Source organism: Euleptes europaea, chromosome 18, assembly GCF_029931775.1.
Source record: "Euleptes europaea isolate rEulEur1 chromosome 18, rEulEur1.hap1, whole genome shotgun sequence".
Taxonomy (NCBI): Eukaryota; Metazoa; Chordata; class Lepidosauria; order Squamata; family Sphaerodactylidae; genus Euleptes; species Euleptes europaea.
In genome coordinates, this window is record NC_079329.1 from 10,734,186 (window position 1) to 10,746,253 (window position 12,068).

A 12,068-nucleotide genomic window follows, 5' to 3' on the forward strand; every position below is an offset into this window, starting at 1 on the left:
TTGATTACTGCTACTGTGAGTAGTCATTGGGTAGGATCCTGCCAGCTTTACACTTGATTCCCCTCCTAGCTACATCCTATCTCCATGTGACTTTCCCCCCATGCAAGTTACACAGTCTCCAGCATAGAAGAGTTGGTTTTTATACCCCGCTTTTCTCTACCTTTAAGGAGTCTCAAAGCAGCTTGCCTTCCCTTCCTCTCCCCACAACAGACACCTTGTGAGGTAGGTGAGGCTGAGAGAGTTTGGAGAGAACTGTGACTGGCCCAAGGTCACCCCAGCAGGCTTTATGTGCAGGAGTGGGGAAATCAACCCCAGATTAGAGTCTGCCGCTCTTAACCACTACACCACGCTGGTCTTTTTGGTGGCAAAAGGGGACCTCCCCTTTCCACCAGCAGAAAAGCTGGTTGGATCCAACCCACCGTGCTTACCTTGATTGCATTTCTGTTGCCCGTAAGAATGTTACACCCTGCTCTAATATTTTTCATTCCCCATTTGATCTTGCTGTTCATTATTTTTCTCTTTTGATAATTGTCATATATCTACCAAGGTGAGGATCTTCTCATACAGTTGATGAAGCAGGCTGTATGTCACAATAAAAGTGTCTTAGTCTTTGAGGTGCCATAAGACTCCAGCTTGGTTATTTTTTATTTATTGTATTTATTTTTGCTCTGGCAGTCCAACACAACGGCCCGCCTGGAATCTCTCTCCTACAAACATCCCTTCATTTCATGCAGGCCTCTCTCCTTTCACCTCATATTCTCCCTCTTTCCCCCTTCCTTCCCACTAAACTAGGGTTGCCAACCTCCAGGTAGTAGCTGGAGTTCTCCCACTATTACAACTGATCTCCAGCCGATAGAGATCAATTCACCTGGGGGAAATGGCTGCTTTGGCCATTAGACTCTATGGCATTTAAGTCCCTCCCCTCCCCAAACTCCACCCTCCTCAGGCTCTGCCCCAAAAACCTACAGGTATTTACCAACCCGGAGCTGGCAACCCTACACTAAATTTATTTTTGCCTGAAACACAAAAGGATTAAATTACATTACTGTGGCTTAACAGCATAATCTGAACTTCTTCAGCCTTCCAACATACTCCACCACTTACTGCTAGCTCCTTTCTATTATACTTAAATGCATACGATGCTCAATAATTTCTTGAACTGAACAACTACAAAAGAGAGCTGACGGTTAATACAGTCTTGTCCAAGGGACTAGCAGGGAACAGGAGCCGTGACCATTAAAGTCTTGCTTCTTACTGCCGCTTAGTGGACTCTTCAACTATTACACCCCTATTAGTAAAATTTCCATCGGTTATATACAGAGAGGCGCTGGGAGCCATGCAAGTGACCCATGCAAGTGAGTACGTGTCAGTGAGCCACACGGTATTAGAGGATGATGGCCACAAATCTGTGCTAGATTTGGTTTGCTGGTCACTCTGATGTGTGACAGAGAGTTGAGAACTGGCTTAGTTATTTGCTTAAAGAGTAAAGGTAGGCCCCGGTGCAAACCCCGGGTCATTACTGACCCATGGGGTGATGTCATATACCAACGTTTCCTAGGCAGACTTTGTTTACGGGGTGGTTTGTTGGTGCCTTCTCCAGTCATCTACACTTTACCCCAAGCAAGCTGGGTACTCATTTTACCGACCTTGGAAGGATGGAAGGCTGAGTCAACCTTAAGCCGGCTTCCTGAAACTGACTTCCCTAGGGATCGAACTCAGGCTGTGAGCAGAGCTTTGGACTGCAGTACTGCAGCTTACCACTCTGTGCCATGGGGCTCTTAGTTATTTACTTACATCATTTATACCTTGCTTTTCTCCCCAGTCCCCACTGGTGATCCAAAGCACCTTACATCCTTCTCCATTTTTATCTCACAACATCCCTGTGAGGTATGTGAGGGGTGGAAAAACAGCCCTGGAAAAGGGGCCCGCCCCTCAAAGGAGGGAGGAAGAAACAGCTTGCCTGCTTGGGCAGGCCACACACCACCTTTCTGCCATTGGCATGGCCCTGCCCAGGTGTGGGTGAAGACCCACCAGCAAAAGTCCCTGTGGCCATTGGGGTTGCCAACTCTGGGTTAGCAAATACCTTGATATTTTGGGGAGGAGCCTGGAGAGGGCAGGGTTTGGGGAGGGGAGTGACCTCAACAGGGTATAATGCCATAGAGTCCACATTCCAAAACTGCCATTTTCTCCAGGGAACTGATCTTGGTTGTCTGAAGATCACCTGTGATTAGCAGATCTCCAGGTGCCTCTTGGAGGTTGGCAACTCTAGTGACCAAGATGATCGGTTTGTCCTCCTCAGAGTGCATGACTGGCCCAAGATTACCCAGCAAGCTTCCATGGCAGACTGGGGATTCAAACCTGAGTCACCCAGATCCTAGTCCAACTCTCTACCCACTACTGCATGTGTGAAATGTGGTTTGATCCTCAACATCCATCTCAAAGCCCAGGAAGCCATAAGAGCTTTCCCATTCAATTCTGCTAGTCATATGAAGACATAAAGCAGCATTCTTCGGAGTCAGAACATTGGTGCACAAAAGTCAGTATTGTCTACTCTGTATGGCAGCGGCTCTCCAAGTTCTCAGGAAGAGGTCTTTCACATTTCTATTACATAGTTCTTATAACTGGAGACACTGGCAATTGAACATGGGACATAAGAAAAGCCATGCTGGATCAGACCAAGGCCTGTCAAGTCCAGCAGTCTGTTCACACAGTGGCCAACCAGGTGCCTCTAGGAAGCCCACAAACAAGATGACTGCAGCAGCATCCTGGCTGAGTTCTGCAGCACCTAATATAATAGGTATGCTCCTCTTATACTAGAAAGAATGGGTATGCATCATGACTAGTATTCATTTTGACTAGTAGCCATGGATCTGGGAATGATTAGCCTAAAGAGGAGGATTATTAATGTAGATTATTGTGTATTATTATTATTATTATTATTATTATTATTATTTTGCAACACTCAAGAAGCCCAAAGTTGCAGAGGTAGGAGCTGTTTTTTGCTTTCATCAAGCAATGCCAGAGAACAGCCTCTTTCAAAAAAAAAAAAAACACAGTGACTGCTCTTGTCTCAAATCGGCACCCTTACTTTGCAGTTCTTTGCTCATGTTTGAGAGTGTGATGTTAAGGGTGGCTCTATCTTATTTCACATTTATTCAGTGGGACTTTTACTCCCAGATCAAAAAGTATTTTAAGATTTCAGGCAATATGCAGTTAGATGCCTCTAGACTCTAGAGGCAGACATTGTGTCTAACTGACAAGTTTTTAATACTGACCAAACTTTTGAGGACTAGAGTCCACTTCTAGTCCACAAAAGTTTATAATAGAACCAAAGCAGAAGAGTCGTTAAGTACCAGCCACAAGAATCCTGTTGCCTTTCGCTGCCACCCTGGGCAGGCTGTCTTTATAACATTAAACAACTGCGGAAATGAATGAGCTACATTTTAAACGGCACTGGCTGCTGAAGCTTTCCCCTTACAAGCACAGCAATGAAAACACTTCATGATGAAAAATAAGACAGGGAAGATCAGAGAAGAGAGACTCCATAAAACGTTTTCCAGTTTGCAGCGTTACAGCTCATAAGAACCAATATAATCAATAGCATCTAGTTGAGAAGGAATATAGCCCATTCCTTCAATGTTGTAATTAATGGACATCCCTTAAATTTGATTCTAAATCAAAGCAGGGATGAGAGGATAATAATTATTTTTTAAACCAATTTTTATAGTCTAAAACGAAGGGCCTTTATGGGGAAGGCGTCCGGCGCCCTGTCCCAAAATGACCGAATGCATGTCACTTGAGCTATTTTAAAGGGCTTTGGCCAGCTAACGACAGCTCCGGGGAGACACGTTTCCTCATGGGGGTCCAGACCCCCAAGAGTGACCTGGTCCCCTTGGCCAGTCCGGGTTCCCTTTGAGGTGTGTGCCACCCTGAGAGTTCCTCAGAATTTATCCGGCTGGATGTTCAGTACAGAAAAGGGAGAAAACTGGAGACAGACAGGGGGTGTGAGGAGGGGGGGGGTTTCATCGCATAATAGAGGAATTCCCAGCCTGTAGTTTCTAGAGGCTTAATTGATGGTATTGGGTATAAAATGGATTTGAGGATGCAACAAAGGCTAGGGGGATAGAGGAAATGGGGAAAAAATGGCCACTCTCTCGTTGAGCATATAGAAGCTAGCAGGTATTCAGTTTCCTTCCCCGCACAAACCTGACCACGCAGCTCGCTAATAAAGCAGACAGCAGAAAGGGAAAGATGGTAATTAAGGATGGGGGAGTCTGGAGGTTGAAGACTCATCCATGCAGCCCACCCATCTTTGTCCCCCGACTGAAGACAGCTCTGAGCCTGATGGCAGCCATTTCCATGCACATTCCTTGACGAAGGATTGATGGGGTATCTTTGAAAGGAAATCGCACAGGCTTCAGAATCCAGCGGTTCCGCTTCAGCTTCACCCACCAGCGTACAAAAGGGGAGCAAAAACAGATCCATATTTTAAAATCGACAGGCTCAAACGGAGGGCCTTGCTGGGGCCGGCGTCCCGCGTCCTGCCCCAAAGTGAGCGAGTGCATGTGTTACTTGAGCCACTTGAAAGGGCTTTGGCGAGCGGGCGCCAGCTCCGGGGAGACCCGTTTCCTCCCCGGGGGGGTCCAGACCCCCCGAGAGGGACCCGATCCCCTCGGCCAGCCCGCCATCCCCACGAGGACTTTTTAACTGGGGGGAAAGGGGCCCAGGTTTGGAAGAGGCCGGCGCGCCGAGCGGGAAGCGGCCGCCTTGGCGCGTCCTTGGCTGCCGCGCCCGGCCCCCTGCCGCCCGCAGCCGGCGGCCCCGGCCCCGAGGAGACCCTGCGCGTCCCTTTGCCCGGGGGGCGGCGGGCCGGGGCGGCGGGGGCGGCGGGGCCGGGGCCGCTTTTGTGGCGGGCAAGAAACACAAAGTGGCCCGCAGCGCGGCCATGTCTGGCGGCGGGAGAGCCCGGGCGCAGGAGCGCACCAATCAGCGCGCACCGCCGCCCCTATAAAGAGCAGGCGGCCGCCGCGCTCCGGCTCAGACTTTACTGGCCGGCTCTCGCAGAGGGAGCCCCCCGCCGCCACACCACCACCACCACCACCACCACCACCACCAGCAGCAGCAGCAGCAGCAGCAGCAGCAGCAGCAGCAGCTCCTCCCGCCGCGCCGCCCCGCGCCGCCCGCAGCAGCAGCAGCCATGTCGGAGACGGCCCCCGAAGCGCCCGCTCCCGCCGCGCCGGCCGCCAAGGCGCCGGCCAAGAAGGCCAAGAAGGCGGCGGCGGCGGCGGCGGCCTCCAAGCCGCGCAAGGCGTCGTGCCCCAGCGTGACCGAGCTGCTGACCAAGGCGGTGGCCGCCTCCAAGGAGCGCCACGGCGTGTCCCTGGCGGCGCTCAAGAAGGCGCTGGCGGCCGCCGGCTACGACGTGGACAAGAACAACAGCCGCATCAAGCTGGGCCTCAAGAGCCTCGTGGGCAAAGGCACGCTGCTGCAGACCAAGGGCACCGGCGCCTCGGGCTCCTTCAAGCTCAACAAGAAGCAGGCCGACGGCGCCAAGGACAAGGGCGCCGCCGCCGCCGCCGCCAAGAAGAAGCCCGCCGCCGCCGCCGCCAAGGCCAAGAAGCCGGCCGCCAAGAAGCCCTCCGCCGCCGCCGCCAAGAAGGCCAAGAAGCCGGCCGCCAAGAAGAGCCCCAAGAAAGCGGCCGCCAAGAAGCCCGCCGCCAAGAAAGCGGCCGCCGCCAAGAGCCCCAAGAAAGCCAAGCCCGCCGCCAAGCCCAAGAAGGCCGCCAAGAGCCCGGCCAAGCCCAAGGCGGTCAAGGCCAAGCCCAAAGCCAAGCCCAAGACGCCCAAGGCCAAAGTGGCCAAGCCCAAGAAGGCCGCGCCCAAGAAGAAGTGAAGGGCTTTTGCCTTTTCTTCGGCTGGGGCGGCGCCACAGACTTTTATCCCAAAGGCTCTTTTCAGAGCCACCCACAACCTCCTCGAGAGAGCTGAGTCCCTCTTAATGCGTGAGGTCGTCTCCAATATGTAGTTTGGGATTATTTAAAGTTAATCCTACACAGCAATCCTGGCATCTCCGATTAAAAATCCCTCCCTCTTCCTCCTAACCCAGTGACGACCGGACCCAACAACTAACTCTTGATACTGTCTATAGCGCGCTCAGCACTTCACGGAACAAGACAAAACGGGTCTCCAAACCAGGTTTATTTGTGCAGTGAAATGACCAGATGCAAATTGGGGAAAGGGTTCGACAACTGTCAGTAACAGAGACGTTTGCGTTTTGGAGCGGTGGAGTCTGGTCTGGAGGACTGGGTTTGATTCCTCACCCCTCCACATGAGCGGCGGAGGCTAATCTGGTGAACTGGATTTGTTTCCCCACTCCTGCACATGAAGCCAGCTGGGGGACCTTGGGCTAGCCACAGCTCTCTTACAGCCCTCTCAGCCTCATCTACCTCACAGGGTGTCCTGTTGTGGGGAGGGGAAGACGATTGTAAGCCGGTTTGAATTCTCCCTTAAGTGGTAGAGAAAGTCAGCATATAAAAAAACAACTCTTATTATTTGGCTGATCAATCTGCCCACAACTCCCCTACTGGTATTTTAACAGAAACAGCATGGTCATGCCCTGGGTGTTAGAAGCCAAGCATGGTCGGTCCTGGGTACTACTTATATGGGAGAACACCGAAGAAACCCAGGGTGGCGAAGCCCCATTTCTTGCCTTAAAAACCCCATGAGGTCGCCAAAAACCGGCTGCGACTTTTGACGGCGGTTTACACATATATATAATCCACGGATACAGCGGGCACTTAAAACATATTAGAATTTACTGTTACCGAAACTCCGTGTATATAGTGTGTGAACTAGTCTCCTTCCCTTTCCGGTTGCTTGCGTTTCCGAAACGCCCCCCAAACTTACCTTATTCCTGTCCTTTTTGCGGGTACTTCACAGGTAACCTAACTAATCCATGCACTGAATTAAAAGATAAAAGTTTACATTGCTTGAGAGCTTTTGAAATCAACAGCGGCTACCCATTTTTTAAGGCGATACCCATACTTCCCGATCTACCCACCTAAAGCAAAATAAAGATATGTAGCAAAGGCGAGCTCTTTTAAAGTGAAAAGATGGTGGCTCTTAAAAGAGCCTTTGGGTTGTTTTGAGATGTCCGTGGGGTTCTGCAAACTTGGGTTTAAGCCCTCTCCCCGCGGATGCGCCTGGCGAGCTGGATGTCCTTGGGCATGATGGTGACGCGCTTGGCGTGGATGGCGCACAGGTTGGTGTCCTCGAAGAGCCCCACCAGGTAGGCTTCGCTGGCCTCCTGCAGGGCCATGACGGCCGAGCTCTGGAAGCGCAGGTCGGTCTTGAAGTCCTGCGCGATCTCGCGCACCAGGCGCTGGAAAGGCAGCTTGCGGATCAGCAGCTCGGTGGACTTCTGGTAGCGCCGGATTTCTCGCAGCGCCACGGTGCCCGGGCGGTAGCGGTGCGGCTTCTTCACGCCGCCCGTCGCCGGGGCGCTCTTGCGCGCCGCTTTGGTGGCCAGCTGCTTGCGGGGCGCTTTCCCGCCGGTGGACTTACGAGCTGTCTGCTTCGTTCTTGCCATTTCCGCAGCAAACCAGGAGCCCTCTCCAAAACCTTCCTCTCCGTAGCCAGGTCTGAACAGTGAATCGCAGACCCGCTCTTCTGGCCCTTTATATGTACCTTCCCCTCGTCCCATTGGCTGAGAGTCGAGAGCTAGCCGTTTGCAGTTTTTGAATTTCCCGGGCTCGGGGTTGATTGGGCCGACGATGTGAAACCTTTCTGGTTGGTCCCTCCCGCTCTCCCCCCGCCCCATAGCCTTTGTTCTCTCTCTGCCCCAAAGGAATGCCATTTCCACGTGAACCCAGGTTCATTTATTAATACGGCAAATGCCATTAAAAACATTCATGTCAAATACAGAATCAAAATCGGAGAATATACAGTAACAGGGCACTTTCACACAGCCCCCACAAATAATGCATTTTCAATCCACTTTCAATGCACTTTGAAAGTGGATTTTACTGTGTGAACTGGCAAAATCCACTTGCAAACGATCCTTAAATTGCAGTGAAAGTGGATTGAAAGTGCATTATTTGGGCTATGAGAAAGTGCCCTAAAACTATGGAATATATTATTCATAGACAGTTTATACAATTTAAACGGACCACATTAACTCTTCCCATGCGTACCTTTCCTTCTCTGTCTCTCTGTCTCTCTCAAATTGGGTTTTTTTTGGGGGGGAGGGGCTCTTTCTTGCAGCCATGCAGACCGATCCTTTGCATATGCTTACTCAGAAGTAAGTCCCACAGGGTTCTGGCAGGGCTTATTCCTGTTCAGAACACACAGGATCACAGCCTTAAAAGCATAATTGCCCAGTTTCTCGCTACCCACTCTGCCTGTTGCTCGCAAGCTTAGGCAGCTGAAGCAGTCAGAAGATTTCTGTGCTTTGCTGAAAAATTGTGTGTGTGTGTGTGTGTGTGTGTGTGTGTGTGTGTGTGTGTGTGTGTGTAAAGGGTCATCAAGTCACAGCTGCTTATGGTGACCCCCTAGGGATTTCAGTGCAAAAGTGTGTGTGTGGGGGGGAAGGTAATTGTGAATCTCCTGCATTGTGCAGGGGGTTGGACTAGATGACCCTGGTGGTCCCTTCTGACTCTGTGATTCTATGATTCTAAGAGGTTCAGAGGTGGTTTGCCTCTCCCTCCCCTCCTCCATCCTTTTCTGCTTTCTGTCCAGCCACAGAGGCCTTCTCCCCCTGAGCAAATATGAAATATAGCAAGTCTCTTTTATTCTGAAATTTATAATTCAACACTTGCGCCTGTCTGCAACCAGTGGCGGACTGGCCAGGGTGTCAGCTTGCCCGATGGCAAGTGGGCCCTGTGGGCCCCTGATGAAGCGGGGGCCCTTGAACATTAGACAATATGTTAAAAAAATAAACATTAAATGATAGCCTTATAGTAGTGGGTGGGGACCCTTTGTCTCCAGGCAACCAATATTTTTAGACCCAGTCCACCACTGTCTGCAACTACAGGCATTGGGAAATAATGGCTCATATTCCTGAGATGCAGGAAACCCACCTCTCTGCCTGGCCTGAGAGAGTTCAGAGAGAACTGTGACTGGCCCAAGGCTTAATGTGGAGGAGTGGGGAATCAAACCCGGTTCTCCAGATTAGAGCCCGCCACTCTTAACCTGCACAGCTTCTGCTCTGTGATGGGAAAAGCCTCATTGTGAAGGCCGCATTGCCTGTTATATGCAATTAAATGAGAGAAGACTGGGCTCAGACTTCCCCCACACACACACCATTGTGCTCAGGCATTCTGACTCCAATATATGCCCCAAATAAATCCACACGCAAGACAAAGCAATGACTTCCATGGAGCAGCATTCTGCTGAAACTGGAACAACCAAGAGTATTGTAGCACCTCAAAGATTTATCGTGGCAACAGTTTTTGTTAAATTCACTTTGGGTGCAGGAAGCATTGATATTTGGTTGCAATCTAATGTAAAATACCTATCTCCTGGCATGTCTATGTGAGGATGTAAAAACTTCATAAAGCTTGTGAACTGAGGATAAAATAATATATCTGTCAAAGTGGGCCCTGGATCGTAAAAACATATGCCATAATAGATGTGTTAGTCTTTAAGTTGCCACGGGATCATTTAGAGTTTACCTTCATCCCTTAGAAGCTCTTTGTTCCATTGATCTCAAGCAGCATAAATCTAACGTTTGAGGGATAGAAGGGCTGAAATAAATCTTGCCACTGACTATGTAGCCTTGGGATCCCTGTCACTTAATAAAAAAGGCATTATGTCAGAGATAGAGGCATTAGATTTATATGTTAAAACGGGAGAGCATTTAGAGTTTAAAAACAACAACACAGCCACCCTCTGTTCCTTTTGTCCTTACCATCTGAGAAAGCTATACTGCTCCTGAACATGGAGGTTATACTTGTAAGTATCATGGCCATACGTGGTGTAGTGGTTAAGAGCGGTGGTTTGGAGCAGTGGACTCTGATCTGGAGAACCGGGTTTGATTCCCCACTCCTCCACATGAGCGGCGGAGGCTAATCTGGTGAACTGGATTTGTTTCCCCACTCCTCCACGCGAAGCCAGCTGGGTGACCTTGGGCAAGTCATGCTCTCTCAGCCTCACCTACCTCACAGGGTGTCTGTTGTGGGGAGGGGAAGGTGATTGTAAGCCTTTTTGAGTCTCCCTTAAGTGGTAGAGAAAGTTGGCATATAAAAACCAACTCCTTCCTCTTGTCCCTGTTCACTCTTCCCAAACCAGCTTTTCTCCAAAAAAAATTTTTTTGGGGGGGTCACAGTTCTAGTATGTTCTCAGGTAGCCTGGATGGTAGGTCTGGATGGGTAGGTGCACTCAGCATCCAGCAGACTCCATGCCATTTCCCTTCGTTCAGTCCTTTGTGGCTGCCATTTCCCCCACTGCACCACCAGAGGACGATGGCCAGACTTGGGGGGGGGGAGATCAGTAATTGCTCCCACAGAATAATGCTCTAGTGGTCAAGAAATCTATTGCCAACGTCTATGCGTCCCTCCTAATTCCCAGCTTTCATTAAAAAGGGCTCTCCTTATATCTCTGCAGTGAAAAGGGTTACAAATCTAGCTTCACTGGCAGAAGAGAAAAAGGGTAGTTTTGTTCCTTTCTTTCTCCCTGTACTGCATCTTCTCCATTAGATCAAAGCTTCTTAAACTGTGGGTCGCGACCCTGTATGGGGTCACGTAACAATGTGGGGGTCATGATTTTTTTTAAAAAAATTAAAATAAAATTCTTCATGATTTATTATCAGTAAATGTTTGATCTGTATACCTATTTTATATACCTATATGCCGGGGTCATGTAAACATTTCTCAGGCAAAAAGGGGTTGCGAGTGGAAAAGGTTTAAGAAGCCCTGTGTTACACTATGCCGGCCCTGCAAGCCCCAGGAATAAGTATTTTAGCATTAAATCCTTCCCCCAACTTTAATCAAACTTCACCAAAAGAAATCAAACATGAAACAGCTGCACAGCGCTGCACTAAAAGAAAACAGCTCTTTCCAGGTGCAAGTAGGTGGCCCTGAAAAGGGCCTTTTTGAGTTGTGAGTGTGAATTTAAGGCTGTGAACTCTTTCAGCCTCCAAACCCATACAGGGTGCGCCCCTGCCGCTTGAGAGCGTAGACGACGTCCATAGCAGTCACTGTCTTCCTCTTGGCGTGCTCGGTGTAGGTCACAGCATCTCGGATCACGTTCTCCAGGAAAACCTTCAGCACGCCGCGTGTTTCTTCATAGATCAACCCCGAGATGCGCTTGACGCCTCCCCGACGAGCCAGGCGACGGATGGCAGGCTTGGTAATACCTTGGATATTATCTCGAAGGACTTTACGATGCCTCTTGGCTCCCCCCTTCCCCAAACCTTTACCACCCTTTCCGCGACCAGACATTTCCCTCTCCCGATGAACTAACTGCACTCAACGTATCAGCAGGACGGATCAAGGAAAAAGAGCGGTGAACAGATGATTATATAGTTCCGAGTCCGACCAGAGTGGAAACCACAGAGATTAAAAAAAGGGGGGCGGCGGCGTTCCATTCCACGCGGGAGGTCTAACCAATGACTGAGCTAGAGTGCAATTTTAAATCAACCAATAAAAAATCAGTATAACAACTTCAAAGGACAGTCGCGATTTTTCATGCCTAAATGTCCTTTCTGGAGTGAACCCTATCAAAGCTTGCTCTCTCTCCCCTACCCAAAAATAGGGCTAGGCCCTCCTTCTAAAATTGGTATCACTACTAATGTCTTTTATACAATCTGGGGCCGTCTCTGTACAACTGACACTAAACAATTCTTCAGGAAAAGGGATGTTCCAAGAAACTATATCTTCTCTCGCTCTACAAGAGCAATGAATCCCGAAATAAACTATTTTACTTTCTACATGCATTGAAAGATTTGCAAAAACTTGGTTATTCACATCAGTATAACTATGAAAGAAAAGGGTTAGAAGATTGGAGGTGCCTGATTAATCTAAAGGTAGTGACGTAGGGAGGGAGTGTAGCAAATTTAAACTTCCCGCGTT

General features: G+C 49.7%; 2 protein-coding genes across 3 annotated transcripts; one reads left to right on the plus strand and one right to left on the minus strand.

Annotated features, from left to right (window-relative positions):
- The first annotated feature begins 5,197 nt into the window (after window positions 1-5,197).
- On the plus strand, window positions 5,198-5,893 carry LOC130490183 (histone H1-like). 2 transcript variants are annotated; one of them, XM_056863998.1, is made up of 2 exons: window positions 5,198-5,695; window positions 5,741-5,893. In XM_056863998.1, exons 1-2 carry the CDS (start codon window positions 5,198-5,200, stop codon window positions 5,891-5,893), a joined length of 651 nt encoding a protein of 216 aa, XP_056719976.1. The 2 variants fall into 2 exon arrangements, with proteins under 2 accessions (XP_056719976.1, XP_056719975.1); XM_056863997.1 differs by having other exon boundaries at window positions 5,198-5,893.
- A 1,284-nt stretch (window positions 5,894-7,177) lies between these two features.
- Window positions 7,178-11,438, minus strand: LOC130490182 (histone H3-like). The gene is made up of 3 exons (XM_056863995.1): window positions 11,146-11,438; window positions 11,047-11,074; window positions 7,178-7,609 (listed from the first exon to the last, which is right to left on the minus strand). The coding sequence occupies exons 1-3, from the start codon at window positions 11,436-11,438 to the stop codon at window positions 7,178-7,180; spliced, it is 753 nt and encodes a 250-aa protein (XP_056719973.1).
- Between the last annotated feature and the right edge of the window lie 630 nt (window positions 11,439-12,068).